This window comes from Styela clava, chromosome 4 (assembly GCF_964204865.1).
Source record: "Styela clava chromosome 4, kaStyClav1.hap1.2, whole genome shotgun sequence".
Lineage (NCBI taxonomy): Eukaryota > Metazoa > Chordata > Ascidiacea > Stolidobranchia > Styelidae > Styela > Styela clava.
This window is the reverse complement of record NC_135253.1, coordinates 12,882,093-12,901,021: the sequence shown is the minus strand read 5'-3', so window position 1 is coordinate 12,901,021 and position 18,929 is coordinate 12,882,093. Positions and strand designations below refer to the sequence as shown.

The 18,929-nt window shown below is 35.7% G+C and overlaps 1 protein-coding gene across 2 annotated transcripts; it reads right to left on the bottom strand.

The window, feature by feature from the left end:
• Positions 1-5,737: 5,737 nt before the first annotated feature.
• LOC120325858 (zinc transporter ZIP9-like) lies at positions 5,738-16,738 on the bottom strand. 2 transcript variants are annotated; one of them, XM_039392025.2, is made up of 7 exons: positions 16,455-16,738; positions 9,163-9,280; positions 8,629-8,703; positions 8,092-8,235; positions 7,514-7,695; positions 7,001-7,135; positions 5,738-6,719 (listed from the first exon to the last, which is right to left on the bottom strand). In XM_039392025.2, exons 1-7 carry the CDS (start codon positions 16,551-16,553, stop codon positions 6,501-6,503), a joined length of 972 nt encoding a protein of 323 aa, XP_039247959.1. In that variant the 5' UTR covers positions 16,554-16,738; the 3' UTR covers positions 5,738-6,500. The 2 variants fall into 2 exon arrangements, with proteins under 2 accessions (XP_039247959.1, XP_039247958.1); XM_039392024.2 differs by having other exon boundaries at positions 8,629-8,706; positions 16,455-16,736.
• Between the last annotated feature and the right edge of the window lie 2,191 nt (positions 16,739-18,929).

Below are 18,929 nucleotides of genomic sequence, written 5' to 3'. Positions count from 1 at the left end.
GCTACTATTATTTGTATTTACTGAAATCCATCTGGTTTCGACATTGTTTACCCAATTTATTATAAGTAAAGTATATTTTTTCAACCAGTAAAAACAGACAATTGAACCCAATTTACGAGAAAATGAAAAATACACAAATTTACTGGGATTTACATACACAAGATTATTTTGGAGATATTTTTTTTTATTATGTAAAATGCCTCAATGTCGATTTGATCAGTATTTTTACTGAGGAATATAATACTGAGATTGTCATGCAGGCATACGCCTTTACTTATTCAGTACTCTGGCCTCGCTTTCGACTGTTGATAAAAACTATACGAATATATGTCTTTATTCGACAAAAATATTTGACTACCCTTAATAAATTTTATTTGGTAAACTTAAATCTTCACCTTTCATAAAAGTTTCAGACGCAATTTAGTGAGTATATCAATATCGGTCCCATTACATTTGAACCCACGTACATTTGAACCCATGACAATTGCACCTGTATGCTATTGCACCTATGGAATTTTTTTTGTTTCACGGATAGTTAAACCCATACTAACCCTAACCCATGGGTTTTAGCACCCGCATATAGATTGAACCCGTGGATATACGCATGGGTTCAAATGTACATGGGTTCAAATGTACGGTCACCATCAATATCAATTGAACACGATCTTACTGGCGGCCGTAGTCCTGGTGCAAAAATGTAAATAGAAAAAGTTGTACCATTGGTCAATATTTCCCAGTCTATTAGGCCTGTGTGACATGAAATATTGTTAATTGTTCTTGAATTATTTTTTAATTGGATTATTCACCGCACTTCATGAAATGTGTTTGTTAGCGAATATGTATGTTTTTTATATTACATTATTTGTCGTGGATGAGAGAACACGTGCTCTTCTATTTTAAAAATTCTGTATACCATTTTAAACCTGAATATAAGTTTTTGTTATCTTCCCGACATCACAAAAGTCATACTTTTAATAACTCAAGCTCATGGCAAAACGTCGTTTTTTATTTGCTTTCGCATGGGGGAAACCCCACATGATTGTGTTTTATGTAGTTTCAGGGTTTCAGCTATGGACCTTTCCCCGACATCAAAACATCCGTATTCTTAACCAATCACAAGCGAGCAGATGTAAACAATCATTCTCCGCTGAAAAGTCGCTCAGACAACTTTGGACGCGTTCCGCACAGGTTGCTGGCGGTTTAGGCAGATCTTTGTCGCTTTTTGTTTTCTTCACAGGGCTGCGAGAATTAGAAAGCTGTAATACTGTATGTTACTTGTTGTAAATCACGTTTACGAAATCTATATATCTATACTAAAAGGCTGTACCCGTTGCATGCACCTTACAGGTACGGTACGGTACCGTACAAGTCAACCAACTGCTACCGGTATTTCGAACCAAAAAATAGTAGACAGTCATGCTGATGCAATCAAGAGTACCGGTAGCCTACCGCTGTCAGTACGGAAGAATTCGCCTTCGATACGATGTTGCATTTTTATCAAACAGAATCTATTAGTGAATTATTTTGGTAGACTAACTACAGAGCTATGTGTAAACGCTGCGCATATGGTATTTGCCAGTCTGACAACCTGTACGGTACCCCTGCCGTTCGAATGGAGTAAGATTTGTGCCTTTTCTGAAGCCACATATTGACCGCCAAAAAGCAATAAGGTGGATAAAGGAATGCAACAGGCCTCACAGTCAATTCAACCTATAAAAAATTACCTATAATAGACTATATATTCAATATGTTAATTCTTATATGAAATGAATTTTCATACAAGCAATGCGTTCCATCATGCATTTTCATTTAGTCGATGAACCAACTGATGAATACCCTGACCCTATATCAGATTCTTGTCGCCCAACAAAAAAGCGCCATCAAATTGTGAGGTACCGGTAAGGATTACTTATACCATAATTTATCTTTGGATCATAATTTAACAGGATCTATCACCATATACTTCATTTGATACAGAGTCATGCGAATCTGATGAAAGTGAGAAAGGATAGTCAGGATGGGTCCAACCAGATCTGCCCCCAGACTCTTTAGTTGAAACTACCTCAAGTGCCGCTGATGAAAATGAAAGCGCTTTGTCAGACAGCAGAAAAATGTAAGCAAGCATCATCATCATTTTATTCTGGTTCTCTGGCATAAAACAACACAAAAAGCCAACATACAAACAAAATGCAGAGAAAACTGGAAGTCGAGCAAAACCTAAAATAGATTTCAAAAAGTACGCGGCTACCCACCAGAAAAAGAAATATTAATAATAAAAGGGCACGAAAGTATTAACAAGATTCAGAATCGGGCAACACTTTTAACATAATTCAAAATGAGAAAACACATACTTCTTCCAGCATTGGTGTCATATTTGCTAACTGTAAAAATGATGAATAAAGAAGGAAAATCAATATCGAAGACTTGGGACTTAATGCAGAATCTTTTACAATTCATTGGTGATAAAATGATGTTACTTTATGGAGTATGCTTCGCATGCATGCCATGTCCGTTGTGACCCTGGTGATCGCAATATCATTTTTTGTGCGGACTGCAAAGTCACACCAAGCTGCTCCTGATACCAGAAGTTGGCCCTGCACTTGGTAGTAACTGTGGTGTGTGATATATACTTATTTGGCATTTGTTACTGTCATATAAATTGCAACTTGTTCATAATCATCTTATAACTTTAGAACCGAACCATGGTGGGTGTTTGCCCATCTGACCATATAACAATGAGGTAATGTTAGTGCTCAGTGAGCGCAATTCTTCCGTATTATCAGGAGATGAAACCAGGCAGCTTCAATAAAATAACTCAGCAGTAAAATCATTGTGATACGTTATGTCTAGGAATGGAATTGTGAAATGAATTAATTCTATTATTTTGACGTTCCATTGCTTTCACGGTTTTTGTTTGTTGTGCCTAAAAGCATATATCTGGTGTGTATTTTTATCCTATACAACACAATATCTGGAAAACTGTATAATTTGTAGGTTTTTCCTTGGATTTACTTGCTTGTTCCTTCATCATATATTTTTTATAATCTGTTGTACTCTATTTCTACACTGAATGAATAAGCTATATTGTAAAACCTATCTTTCAATAGTATATTTGCACCCATCTAACTGAGCTAATAAATCTGTGTTTCTATGATAGGACATAAACTTAAGTGCCTTCACCGTGCCTTGGCCTAGCATGTACGAATTGCATCAGAAACTTGGTGACTATCCAGCGACACCACTATTTGAAAGATTAACGATTGAACCATCATGAATGTATCTGAAAAAAATATTCATCTGTTCATAATTACAGATTGCTGCAGTTAGTGCAATGTTTCCAAAAAATGCATTTAAAACACTTTTTAAACTGCCCCTGCATTTCATTTGTTTCTATACTAAACCCACCAATTCGGTCCTAACTTGGACGCTATCTGTTAGTCTATGAACCATGGGATACGGTACCGGTAGTCACGCAGGTCTCCCAGTCCTCAGACATTCTTCAACCATATAAGTTTAAATATCATCTTTCAATGGAAAGTTTTGTATCCTTCTCCAGCTGGTGGAAAGAAAAGTTCTTGAAGAACCAAGTCATAGAAAAGTCATCTCTGAGTAATTCCATTTTTGTATGTTAAATAGGCTTTTGAACTAAGTCAGGTACGGTAACGCCAATGTGAAGGCGGAATAACGTTAATAATAGATTACTTGACAATATGTTATAACTTCAGAAGCACGAAAATACCGCCATCACCAGTGAAATGCCATTCGAAGGCCTTTAAAGCGAGCAACGTACCACTCTATCGCATTACGCAAACCTGAATATTTGCAATGTTTGTCTGAGCGACCAAAATCAAAACAATAAAGGTCAAAGGTCGGGGAAAGGTCCATTGCTTCCTGCTTTTCGTTTGATTTTTTCTGATGGATACGGTTGGAGACGCAAGTGATACTTATTCCACAAAACATGGCGGCTTAGTTATGCAAGGCGAGGCAGATGAAACAGACGAAGAAATTGGAGACGCAGGTGATACTTATTCCACAAAACATGGTGGCTTAGTTATGCAAGGCGAGGCCGATGAAACAGACGAAGAAATTGATCAACCAGTCGTTATTGACGAAGAGCTTCCAAGCGACCAGAAATTAGATACAGCTTCTTCACGAAGTACAGAGTCGAATGCCAGTGAAAACAATATTGACATGGAAGAAAAAAATCTGGATAGCAATAGGGTGAAGAGCTTTATGCAATGGAAATTTAAAAGCATTAACCTTGCGCTACAGAAGGATTTTATGCAGCAGCACAGTAAATGCTGTATAGATGCTACTTTAAAAATGAACAAAATCTGTGGCAAGTTGGATGTCTGTCAAAGTTCTGCATCGAACACTTCATACAATATTCGAGAATCCATGTCTCACATAGAAAATGCAACGAAACGTATGAGCGAATTGTATCAGTTTGCAGAGGAAGCGCTGCCAAATATATCATTTTGCTCATGAGTAACTGCATGTTACTGTTACTCATGGGGTTGAACTATGCAAACCATTACTCTTTCAACATTTATTAAGCATATTGCAAAAGATCTATATTCAATTTCACATTGTTGTGCAAAACAAATTACAAATATGCTAACCCACAATAAAAAGTCATCATTTGATCACCATATATGCTAGTAATTTATTTGAAGACAAATAATTTTTTGTTTGATGAAAAGAGTATGGATGGTTTAAGGAAGACTTAAGTCAATTTTATTTTTTACATTTAGGAAAAGAAAAATCAGTCGTGCACAAATTATAAGAAAAAGAAAATTTAATGTTTTTACTGGGAAAGAGAAGCAAGCGTCAGGAACCAAAACTGGTTTTTGAGCAACAACACCCAAGATTCTATTATCTAAACATAAAAATTGGATATTCTATAGTTTCAAAACTATTGTTATGAGGGGTGAATTCCATATGAATTTTGCGAAAAACCCTGCAAGGAAAACTTGGATTAATTAACTCGAGCATCACAATTTGTCCAGGCTGGTCAGCTTTTGAGTGAGGATTGGCGATCCAAGATTTGTGCACTGTCAGACTGTAGGTTACTTTCATGTATTCGAATCCAATGGTATATTAGCGATTAGTTCTGTATCTATATTTAGTCTTCTTGACATGATAGTTGTCACACTGATCAAATGATACACCGTACACCAAAAATTGATAACTCCTAGATAAATCAGGTGAAACCACCAACTTGTTGACATGTTTTATTGTGTTTAACCAAAAGACTTTATTTTTAAAGTAGAAAATGCAGGAGGTTGAACAACCATGGTGAAGTATGAAATACCTTTCAAAATATTTGTAGACCAAAGCGCTATAGAAAAGTGCATATAAGTAGCTATCAAATTAAAAGTCGTGTGAATTATTGCAGCTGCGTGCCTTCAAGAGACTGATAGCTTAGAAGTCGCTCTCCCCACATCTGCAAACTTTTTGCCTTTCTGCACACTCGTAGCTTTCTCACCAAAATCTACATATTGCCAAACACTATAAACTCTTATCCTCCAAAAATACAATCAATACCGAACCAGGTTTGCTGAAAAACATTTCTGAAATGCCATTTATCTTTAGACATTGCAAGTTCTCAATTTACTACATAATTACACTGGACCCACACTCGCCCCTTTCCCAAATGCGACACCAAAATTGTGTGAAGATTGCAGACCTATGTAAACAAGGCACCTGCTGCAATCATAAAAGAAATGAGAAAAAATTCTATGGCAAACTTATATTTTAAATTCAGTTGGACCAATTTGGCCATGCTAAAACCACACTTCATTGCACTAAATAAAAAACAAACGAAACAAATTTGTTAAACTTCTGACAAATTAGAAGATTATTCTGAAAACGTGAACAGTTGTTAGAGGATAATATATCCTATATATCTGGTATATAGAAGTTATTCTCATTTGCGAGAGTAATATGAAAATTCAACAGTACTCACTCTGTTCAAAACAAACTGTAAATAAATATTAAAAAAGCACACTAAAACCCCAGTTTTCAAGACCAAGATAGATTTCTTATATGGAACGAATATTCTGTTTAAATTTACTTTTTACAAATGAAAACCTCCCAATGTCATGGGATGAAGATTTTTCACATATACAGGACCGAAAATACTCAAATTGTGTCTGTATTGCAGGAAAGCCAAAATTAGGTACACTCAAGCTTGCTTTATAGTTGGTGCGTTGTATCTATCCATCATCACTGTTTGACCAAACAAGGGCTACATTTTCACTTTAAATTATGATCACGGTTTTGTAAATGCTGGTTTACCTCCAATGTTACATATGGATAACAATAAATGAATATTTAGGTTTTTCTGTGAGAATATTCAATTTGATGTACAGTACGTTTCCAGAAGGATAATGGTAAAATGTCAGGAATAGGTATTCAAAAAGTTATCATTAAACTTTGGCAACCACATATTACTAGAATATCTTTGAAAGTAAGAAGGTAGATAAAATAAAAAGGCTTCAATGATGATGTCCGATATTAAGAATTAAAGGAAGTAAGCACCCAAGAACTAATAAAGTTACTTCAAAACGACTCAATCCCGAAGAATGGCTTCCACTTGACGCTTGATGTGAAACTTCTGGTAAAACATGAACAGTGGCTACGTACAGAAAAGTTCCTGCTGAAAACAACATTGCTATCCCGGTCCCATTCACACTGTGTAATGTCGTACCTGAATACTGAAAACATAAACATGATTTATTGGCACAGGTAACCCCCCTATTTCTAGGGCAAAGGGCTTTTCCATTAATCAACAGAGCTACATTTCTATATCCAACCATGAAATGATTTGTACATCGTGCATATCCATATCTAACCATTTACTTTGTTACGCTGTTACCAGGGTTGGTAATATCAGAGCACGTAATAACAGTTGAAACAAATTTTTTCAGAATGTATTCACTTTCAGTATACAAAATCATATCGGTTTTGGCTAAAACTGATAAAACTAACATCTCACCTGGTGCAAGACAAAAAATGTAAAAATCGCTAGAGCAGGTGCCGCTGATGAAAATACAAGTAAATGCCTTTTAATTTTTCTCGGTTCCAATCCGTCATGCATAAGAAATGATACAAGGCCAAATGCTGCAGGGGCCTAAAGTTGGGAATACAAATTGTATTTCACATTGGTTTCTACAGGTAACAGAAAGATGGCAAATGAAAGCTGCAATACTACTCGCATATGGATAATAGAGTAGAGACACATCTTCATAAGAATACCATGATAGTAGTTTCCAAAAAAAAAAATCATGCATTTTACGAATAAATTCAAGTTGAATTGCCGAAAATTTACATAGCGTGATTACACAGAAAAAGCATGTTGTAACCGAACTACATGGCTTCTTGATTGCAACCATATGCCATCTCTGTTATCTGTATTTAAACATCCTATAACCTCTGGCGTTCATTAAAAAAAGGCAAGATCAAAACCATAAGTAAATGAACAATTGTAATATAAAAATTCCCCCATTACCTTATGCAGCATTATTGCTAGAAACACAATGACTTGTAAATCGGATCGAGAAGTAGTTGCAGCAGCACCTAATGCTATTCCATCTGCAGCTGCATGAACAACTAATCCTATAGTTGCAGTCATTCCTTTATTTGATGATTGCGGCTGTCTTGCTGTTCCAACAACACTTTGTGTAAGATTGTCTGAAACACAAAGTTAGGAATTGGAAATTTTAGATGGCACTGGAAATCTAATTACTGACTAGCTAAAAATGGAAATCTGTTTTTTCACTTGTGCAATGTATCAAACTATATACTGATATCACATGATATGAATATCTAGTTCAATCTCCAGTCCATTTCTCCATTCACTTTGGTATAGGATATTACGAGGGCTATGCCTATGTCACCATAAAAAGATTGCACAAAAATATGAGGAAACTCCTTTTAAAATGTCTCATACCAATGGAAACTTTATTGTTATTATAATATATATGCTATACTTTCTAAAATTTAATATTTTCGCACAAGAACATTCAATTGCTATCATAATAAGACAGTAATAATAACTGATTTCCTAGAAAAACGAATATACATTACCTAGTTTTATATCCGGAGGATGAGAATGTCCATGTGAACCACTCAATTGATCAACAAGTAGCATAGATACAAATCCCAATAACAAGGATATTCCTACAACCTTGTGATTGTTAGCGTGGTGCTCTTCATGTTCATGCTTTTCACCTGCGAAATTTTTAAATTGGATTTCATTCCACCCAAACAATGAATGGTGGAATATTCTTATATCTGTATATATTCACTCCAGTGCATATTGATAAAATAATATGTTGAAACAAGTTATATATAATAATGAAAAAATGCCCCATTAATATGAATTGCTAATATTATCATATTCAAGTCATAATGAAATCTCCTTTAAATGAATTTAAAAATGAAATTTAAAAATGAATTTAAAAATGAAACATCCTTTAAATGTAGAAAACATCAATACTGTACAAAACGATTTTGACAAAAAAGCAAGAAAATTTTTTGAAAATATATTCAGTCATTTTTTAAGATGGTTATAGTTCACAAGAGATAGATATATTCTCAAGCAAGAAATATAGTGACCGACACCTTCTACTACAGCTGACTTGAAATCTGATGGAGAAACATCCTCATCAACAATGCTCCTTTTTTCTTCCAAAATTTCTTCTAAATAATAATGAGAGAATTTAAAAAAAGAATAATAGACACCGAAACCTTTGGCATGGAATTTAGCTAAAAATAAACAAAATACTGAGCTACCATGTTCGTAGATATCACACCCATTCTCATACTCAGGCTCATTTCTAATTAGTCTACTACATCATGAACAGTGTAGAACAGGGAGGGAACTGGCAAACTTACTGGCAACCCTTGATTAGGCCCGAGGAAGCTTCTCTCCTGATTTATCACTTTATTTGTAGGTATGTTGAGTGCGCCTAAGTACATTCTCCACAATGTCTTCAACGAGACTCTATTCAAGACACACATTATTTCCAGTTTGTCGTATACTAATAAGACGTCAAACATGCCATATGGAATGTAATGTACAAAGCATAATTAGGAATATTATGGCTCATATTTCTTTATTTACACCAATAATTTACCACTCCAGTGTTGACAAACCTGAGCTATCATGTTCATGTGAATTATAAATGGTTTCCACTCCTTCAGGTATTATAACAGCAAGAGCAGTACCAACAAGGAGACCGGCCCCAAATATTGTAAACAATTGAATTTTTCTCTGAAATAATTACACAAAGTTAGGATTTTGATTATCAAATTCCTTATTCAATTTTGGACATTTATGAGTTATTTGAGGTATTATAATCAAGGGCTTAATGATTCAAAAAATACGTAAAGACAAATTGAAAAGCTATACCTTAGTTAGTGATATTTAACTTTTTTCAAAAATGTATAAAAAATGTAATCAGTAGAATCTGACGAATATAGACCTTTAATGTATTCGGTCCAATGGTTTACTATAGTATAGCATAAGGTTAAGTTTTCCTTTCATGTATTAAAACGGACAATACAAATGGAAAATTAACCTAGTGTCGAGTGAATTATATTCAATAAAATTGGGGTGAAAGATATTTTCTCTGACCATACTTTCATTCACCATACTGCCACTCGTATGTTATGCAATGAAAATATTGCTGCCTCTTAAGAATAGACCATTGCTCCTCAGCCTTTTCGTTAAATCCCCTCTTCGCCTATTTTGGAACTCTTTATTCCCACCTCATTATTAACAAAAAGTACCGGTACTCAAATTCTGTAAATATTCAATCTCCTTAGCTAGTGTTATGCGCAAGTCGGACTCTCGGTTAAAGTAATTTTTATTGTCTAGATGTGTAACAAGTCTTGTAGTGATGATAAAAAACTTAAGAATAGGTGGGAATAGACCAGGGGTTCCCAAACCGCGGGCCAGTAACAATTTGAAATGACCCGCCGAGCTTGAGTGAAATAGTGTTCGACTGATTTTGTTTCTACCGTTTTGCGATCTAGATACCGAGAATTAATATGTCATTATCACAGCTTAAGCAAGTGTTTATCGTAGCCATTCAATTGTGCAGGTATCTCAGTTATAGAGGCGCAGTTTTTACCACTTCATGGCAGCTCCTGCCACGAACGGCAGCTCTTGCCATGGTTTTATAGCGCTATTCAGTATTCAGTAATCAGTATTAACGGTATATTCACAAATTAATGTACCAGATTTTAATTGATCATGTGGAATTATATCTACTTAAACCCTAACCCTAACCCCAAATCCATCAAAACTGTATCCATAAGAAAAACGTTCCAACTTACCCAATATTTGTCACCATAAGGGACAGCCCTGTCTTTACGGCCCACCTGCCGCGGTTACCAGTGTTCACTATTAGCGCACTTTTTTGCGAAAATTGCGAAGCACTTTCGCAACTTTTTTTAGGGACTGCGAAATAGCACTTTTTTCCGATTTTGAAGCGAAATAGCACTTTTTTCCGATTTTGAATGGAATAAAAATTCAAAGTTAACAAATATTTTCGAGTATTAAGTTGACAAATAAGTAACATACTGGTACTTTTGTAACTCAATTCTGCATATCATAATGATATTTACCGGAATTCTAACCTATGGGATGCAGACATAGGAGATAAAGCTTTTGCATTAACGGTAAAATTCTTGTTTATAATATGATTATTATACAAGCACACGGATTCCGCTTCTCCCGCAAAAAACGCTCCCGGGGCGTTTCTTTGAACGAGAGTGGTCATGTGACTATCAATGATATCGATGAATTCACAAATGACTATAAAAAGTGTTAGTAACGTGTTTTAGTCACTTTGGATGAATTGTGACCAAACTGCACGATTTTCAAATCAGAGAAACTTTTAGCAGCATGTCACAGATTTGCAAAATCAACAAATTCACAAAATACCATTAAGTGCCATTTTATTGTAATCACAATGTTGAAAGGACGTGGCATTTTCCGGAATTTTGCGATATTTACACAACTATTTCTCATTGATATGCGAGGAGGGGTGGGCAAAATTCAATATTTTTTTTAATCGAATATTTTTAAGGAGTACCGAATAAACGTGGTGGAAACATTAAAAAATCGGCAACAAAGCCTTTTTACTGGTTAATTCCGTTGTAATCGCTAATTGTTCTTGTCACCGATCGTTTTGGCGGCGATATCCAGGTTTTGGGTAATCTATATTCCAGCCCTCTCTTTTTTACGAATATGAATTCTTGTGGGTCGGCGGACATCGAAGTTTTATATTTCGGGTTTACCCGTTCACATCGGCAACAGCTGTTGACGACATTGGGGACTCAAATTAACATTTGCGCTGGCTTTAATATTACCTATCAAGATTTGTAAATTTACCGTCCCAATTTTATGCGAATGGTAATATCATTGTCCATACCGTGATGCAGATATTTATTAAGACGATAATTAACTTTCTCATGTATTTCTATGGTGATAAACTTCGCAAATCTGAAATTGTGCCAATCCTGAATGTTGATTTGAAATAGTTATTGAATAATTCGGCTATAAAAGCATTTCTGCGTCGTCATAAGACGAGATGACGTTAATGAACAGCACTTCTTTTACAGGATATTTTACGTATGCGACTTAATGCTAAAAAGATTGGGCTCGAGTGCTTTTTTTTTCGAGTGCTCGAGTGCCTAATTGAGGTCAGGCGCTAATTGTAACTAATTCCCTCAAGTTTCAACGTGTTTTCAACAAAACAATACCCCGGCGATAATTATAGCTAAAATGTTACCGAGCAATTCACAATATTATTTATGGAATTTGCAAATTCACCAGTTTCTTGACGATTTTGATATTGTCACGCCCTAATTATTAGTGCAAAAAATACTCCCCTTCTTCCCCGGCGGTTTGACGGGTTCTTTGTTCCATTCTTCAGAAAGTTCTGACACGGGGGATATAGAATACTGAATCCGGAGGGTTGAATCCCTGTCCACTTACTGGTGATTTTCCGTTTTGAAATGCGTGAAACATTCTCTATTTTAAATTAAATGACGTTTCACAGGCTAGAGTTCTCCCCGAAAATGATGTGTTCCAGACGTTAGTTAGACGATAGATAAAACATTAAATTAATAATTTTCGTGACGCTCCGTTTTCGAAAATACAAAGTTATATCGCAAAAAAATGCGTTATGATATATTTGGAATGAAACATTATTTACGGTGAATTCAGATCACATTTTACTCTCCATGACACCCGGTATCCGAAAATACAGTTGTATCTCGAAAAATGTGTTTTGTTACATTTAAAATAAAACATTTTTGCGATTAATTTAGATCATATTTTGCTTTTCACGACACCCGTTTCCGAAAATACAAGGTTATATCGCGAAAATGTGTTTTGTTACATTTAAAATAAAACATTTTTGCGATTAATTTAGATCATATTTAACTTTTCAGGACACCCGTTTACGAAAATACAAGGTTATATCGCAAAATGTGTTTTGTTACATTTAAAATAAAACATTTTTGCAATTAATTTAGATCAAATTTTACCTTTCACGGCAACCCGTTTCCGAAAATACAAAGTTATATCACAAAAAATGCGTTTTGTTACATTTATTTTGCATTCCCAATAAAATACATATTTTCCCTAATTAAGGTCCTCGATGAATCTGTTCCTGTCGTTCAAGCTCGACACACGTTTGGACGAGTGTGGGGTGGTTTTTTGATCGACGATAAATTAAAAAGCTGCCACACGTTATTTGTATAACGATAATAACTGAAAATTAAGATTTTATAATAGAAGTGAATTTGTCTCAAGATGGTATTTTACGATTCCTGCCCACAGAAAATAAACACGCTGACAGGCTTGGTTATAATTGATATTCGTTTAATTTATTTTACACTATTAATAAACGCGCCACACCAATTGCGACCATATAAATTGCAGTCGCATCGGTATGGACTGTATGTTTTTGGCGCTCTCAAATTAATAATAATTTTCAACAAAACAATATCCCGACGGTCATTAAAGCTGAATTCGTTACCGAATAATTCGCAATTTTATTTACGGAATTTGCAATTTCAAGATCTCACTTGACGATTTTGATGATGTCATGCCCTAATTATTACTGCTTAAATGCCTCAAAATACAACAAATGTAATCATTTTCGACGATAACAGGCGCAACAATTCGTAAATGAGCCGTTATAACGAAATTCGCGATTGATTTTACCTCTCTCTTGTTTACAATTTTAACATCTCGCCGGCCATGTATGGTCGAATAAAATGTTCACATATTCGAAACATGACTTGGCCAAGGATGGATGGGATCACTAAAGAGCTAATAGAAAGTACATACGCGAGGGTATGATATTAATATCGAGAATATTTGTGAGCATATCACAGGACGGAAATATTTTGCACCGGGCTGTTTGTTGGCAGAACAACGATACGCTAAAGTTAATTGATCGAATACAGGGAAGTATTTATTTATCATCTCACTTGCGAACATCGAGGTTTTGGCGGAATTGTACGATCATGTTGTCTTTCTTAAATAATAACTTTTTCAATAAATGTTCATTTTACTTTTGCGTCTTTATTATATGTCTGGTTTTCATTTATTTTAAATTCGAAATTGTCCGAAATACTCCCAACAGGTGTATAGGTACAATAATAATAGTACTTACCAAAGTACCTACCAGGGAAGTTTAATACACACGATGTGTAAAGGGCGTCGTAACTCCCGTTTATTAATTATAAATACATTCTGCTTAAAAAACAACGGCAGTCATCTCACGTAACTCTCGCGACCAAATCTTTTTTGTTTTGTATGGCATCGTCTTGGCGACGAATTTATTGCCGACTGAATTTTAATTGTGTTTTAGGTTAGTTATTTTCTGTTTGTTGGTTTCTAAACTTTACAAACTTGGGTAGCAATTACTATTAATGTGAGATTTGTGCATATGAACGATTGAATATCGCGACTGGATGTCCAATATCTGAGAATGCGTAATTCTCTTTCAACATTAATTTTCAGGATATCAGCGTTCAAGTGGTCGAATAAAAATTATTTATCAAATGGATTGGTATTTCGAGACACTCTCAAAATCATTTGGGATCCATTATCATATCATTCGTTTATTTTTTATATTCATGTTTTTCTCAAGAATCACCCTCGTTATATTTAGTGTACCTTCGCAAAAGAAAACTCTTTGATGTCATCGTTCCTATTAGTGTAATTGAAATATATGGAAACCTCGCAAGTGGCGTTGTGATGCGAATATTTGATACTAGGTCAGCAGCATTACAAAGAGTGCTATTTATGAATGCTGAAAGTACATGACATTACTAAACATTTTGCCAATATATGATGTTTTCTGCCCGATTTAAACTAACTCGCACGCAAACCAAGGCATGTGGACATTTAAAAATTACTTGTCTTTGGGTAAGCTCTGAAATAGTATAATATAAATGTAAATGAGAAATTAGGTCACGCTAGCTCACGAAACGGGAGGATTTTCAAAGTGATCTTGTGCAATATTTCGGAGAAAAAAGTTTGAAAGGAAAGTAGGTCAACCTATCTCCTAAAACAGGGGAGTATCCTGCATAATATTTCGGAGGGAAGGTAGGTTAACCTATCTTTTAAAACAGCCGGTGGCGACTTTCAAAGTGGTTCAAAATCACAAATTAATAATTATCAGATTAGGTTTAGGGATGAATCGAAAAGTTGAATTTCCAGCGCACCTAACCCTAATTAGTTGATTGCTATTTATATTGGGGGGGGGGGGGGGGGGATTATTTTGCACCGGATTTGTACAAACGATCCACCCTGTAACTAATATGGTTTCCAGCCGGCCTCGTGTCTGTTAGATGGAAGGAGTAACAAATGTGAAAGTCTTTGCTGTTTACGCGAGTAAGCAACTGACACCGTGATACATTGCATGAAAGTTTTGTCCGCGGCAGGTGTTAGCAGATGTCATTTCGTTGCCGACGAATTCGCTTGTTTTAATTAAACATGAATTCGCTTAAAGGGAACTCGGTTAACGAAAAGGCTTCTCTTTAATTCATAATATTAACCGGAGGAGCGCTTTTTCGAGTATCTATGCCGTTTTAAATGGGTTATATGAAAGGCTAGGGCACCTAACTTGTTAAAATCGGCAAAAGCACTTTCGCACTTTTTTTTTGGACTGCGAAGCACTTTCGCACTCATAATTTGCTTAGAGTTAACACTGGCGGTTACGGCAGCAAAATTTTACCTGCCATTGGTTTTCAATTTGCTGCCGCGGTAACGGCAGCTCGACATTGGTTTGTGGTAGCGAAAATGTCAGTCGCCATAGGTTTGGCCGTAGCGGCCATGGTATGGAAATACCGTTATGGTTTTGCGGCAGCTGCAGACGCCACAGAATACTTAAAACTGCACTTGTAGTTATATGTACCGGTACATGAGGATTACATAGGGCAGTAATTTAGCCATATAAGAAAGCTTAGAGATGTCAAATAACAAACATGGGATCTGAAAACAGACGTTTCTTGGATAAATGGCAGCGTTCGTATTTCTGTATTGAAAAGAATCACACTTCAGCGAATTGTCCTCTTTGCCAATGAACTATTTTAGTTCTGGAGGAATGCGACATAAAGCGTTATTATATGTCGAACAAACACGTTTCAAAATAATGTCAAATATAAATCCCCTGAACCCCAACTAAACCGTCGTGCACTTTCGGGCGATACACTCTTCCGGCCCGCAAACATCCTTCCGATTCTAATTTTGGCCCACGGCCAATGAAGTTTGGGATCCCCTGGAATAGACTATAATATTCGGCGCTACCGTGAAATCAAACAATTGTCCGAATATTAACTTTTTAGAAAAAAATATGCCAGTATGCACTGAAAATATATGAAATGCTATTTACAAAGTCAAAAAAAAAAAAAGCTGAAAAAACAATGACCTCATTCTGCCATTTTCAAAAATGAAATACATTCTGACATTGGTTTGAACCTAATTTAGTGATAACGGGATGGAAATTCAAACACGATTCTTTCAGTATGTGATGCAATTACAAGGCAAACAATAGTGGGTGTCGCTGCTTGATAACCAGCTTTGGTTCCCCCCGGCTTCCCTTCCCCAGTGAAATGTGTATTCAATATTATTTATTTGTCTTAATTTTGCATGTTAACTTTTTTACTGGATGGAAAAAATAAACTTGACTATGACTAGTGACTCAAAAATAAATGACAGTTTCCAGAAATATTCAAGACATCAAATTACAGTGTGCAACACAAAAATGCTGAAATGTGATCAAAAATCAGAAAATATCAAAAATAGGATTGCTTTGGAAATTGACTTACATTTGCTAGTGTGAGAAACTATTTCAGTATTTAGCTTAGTTTTGTTGTTATACATTGTGTTTTAAATATCCTGTTTAGTAAAATCTTACCTGTGATAAAGAAAAGCTGAGTGGAATGTAACCAGAAACCAGACATCCAACAAACATGAAAGCAGATAGAGCAACAACAGAAAAAAACTCCGAAATCATGGTGCGACTTGCAGGCTTTCAATTCTTTTAGTCAGTCACTCCACACAAGACAAGCACTCCCCCAAATCTTCTAGACAAGATGAACTTTTGCACATGTCAATCAAACCTGTCGCGGCGCAATTCTGCCCTCAGGCTGCAATACTTCTGTACTTTGACACGACTTCAGTGGAATAATAATGAAAATATACATATATTAAAAAATCCTACGCGTAAAATAACATGTTCCCATTAAACCAGAACTGGCGTAACATTTATATAACCATATCGGGATAGAATTCTCATATTTATCCCAATGGAAAGCCGAAGAGACAGCTAAATAACACGGTATCTCGTATGGTTTACCGTCTATGTAGGGGTGGGAATAGTTACCTAGTTATTTCTTTCAGATGCATATATTTGTTTGAATCAGCTGCCACTTAACTAACCTATGCTAATGTGCTTCTTACTTACCGTATATCGAATATTTATATCGACTACTCACTACTGTAGAAAGGTTTTTTGATTCTCTCTAAATCCTGCTTGACAAAATTGGCAATTTCCAAACAACTGCAATTCTGTATTTTGTGCAAATATAAAGCAATACAATATACAAAACGATATAATGAATAATATTTTTTATACATTTTTACAATTCTTTTTAACATAAACCATTTGTATGCGAATACTTCATTTTATTAAAAAAATCCGCTATTTGCAATGTAATTTTATACATGGGGATTAAATGTCATGTAGTCGTTGTGTCAACGTGATTGTAGTAATTTTATTTTAATATTTTTTTTCATGTGTTCAAGTTGATCATTGGTCGTTTTTCCCCAGTAATATATTTCAAAGCGCATGCGATACAGGAGATTTTCATTTATACACCAGAAATATAATATGGTAGTCTCATATCTTATATTTCAGAACGATCAATCTGCATAAAATTTTGTGTTTAATCGGTAATAGGTTTCTGCTTGTTAGTTTCGTTGAATACTTCTGCATTTCTCCAATAGAGGACTTGCACGGGTCACGTGACATTGTTACTGGACGGCAATAAAACAAAAACGTCCATTTGGCTCCTGTCAGTTGCAAGTCGGATTATACGTTTGCGTTTTGTTTGGCTGTTGAAAATGGTTATTTCGTTGTTCTGTTGGCTGTACGTATAGTATAGACAACGAAATGAATCTTCAGTAATATTCCACTGATTTAAAAAGATCCTGAACGTCGCGCAATGTGGATATCATCTATTGCCTATTGGCAGAACTGCTTGGTGTCAAGTCCAGAAGCCATCTTACTTGTGTTTCACTGTTTGCGGACAGCACTTCGTTGATGGTGAGTGGAAATGTGGTGATAGTGTGCCGTTATCAATTTCTTTAAATATTCACAAGCTTCCTCATTTCAATGGAAAGCAGATGACAAACTACTGTTATCAGTAGGCCTAGGCGTGGGCCTAGTTGCAGACTTGACTTGTGTAAGACAGTAAGGAATTAATAATCAATTGCTGTAAGGTATTGTTTCCCTGATTAGCAGGTAATCTATTAATAAGTGTGAAAGGTTGAGTAGATAACTAAAGTTTAACACCAGTGGTCATGCAAAAAATAACCAGAATTCAATTGAATTCGCCATCTAGGAATACGCTCGCCACCGCATCTCTGATCACCCTGGTAGTTTCACAGGTTTCAATCCCATGCGGGGATAGTTATGTGCTAGAGGATTGCAGCTCCACTACCACCGAGGGTGGTTCACATGACCTCTGATCGGTTACGACCATTCCCCACCATCCAAGTCCATGCTTCTGAAAACAAATAACTGGCTCCCGCCAGATAAATCCTATCCTAATGGTGCTTGTACAACTGATTCAAAATGTCTTTTTATTGTCATTGGTAAAAAATATATGCTACCCGGAATCAAATTCATTTACGACTAGTGGCTGTGGTGGGATATGGACATAAATTTCACACTCCTTGATCGTTAGATTTTATGAAAACTCTTATCTGTATCCATTATCTAACAGATATAGGTGCGACCATGGAATAGATGGATGGCAAAGTATAAGTTGCAACAAGACCACAGTGGCACAAGACCTCAGCTTGCATGACTTGATAATACATCCTCAGTATCCATTTATTGATGCTTATCGTAATGACAAAGTAACTTGTCATTACTGTGGATTGGTGGAGACAAAGTGTCCAATGTGCTGTAACGAAATCAACTTCAAGACGACCCTATCAAGAAAAAAAATTGTTTCGGTGGGTCTGGTCGTGAAGGTTTCAGTCTAACGTTGGACACCGATACCACAACCAGATACAGTTGCCAATGAAACTTAAGCGAGGCGTAATATTGCGACTTTGTGATCTGAAAGGAAATTCTGATGGGTAGCCTGCTAGCCGCAACCTT

Bases quoted from the DNA above. Each gene is read 5' to 3' on its own strand.
- LOC120325858 (XM_039392024.2), bottom strand. From the start codon at position 16,553: ATGATTTCGGAGTTTTTTTCTGTTGTTGCTCTATCTGCTTTCATGTTT. The intron at 9,281-16,454 runs GTAAGATTTTAC...TAATTATTTCAG, and splicing joins TCAGCTTTTCTTTATCACAG to AGAAAAATTCAATTGTTTAC. The intron at 6,720-7,000 runs GTGAGATGTTAG...TTATGTTTTCAG, and splicing joins CATTTTTTGTCTTGCACCAG to TATTCAGGTACGACATTACA.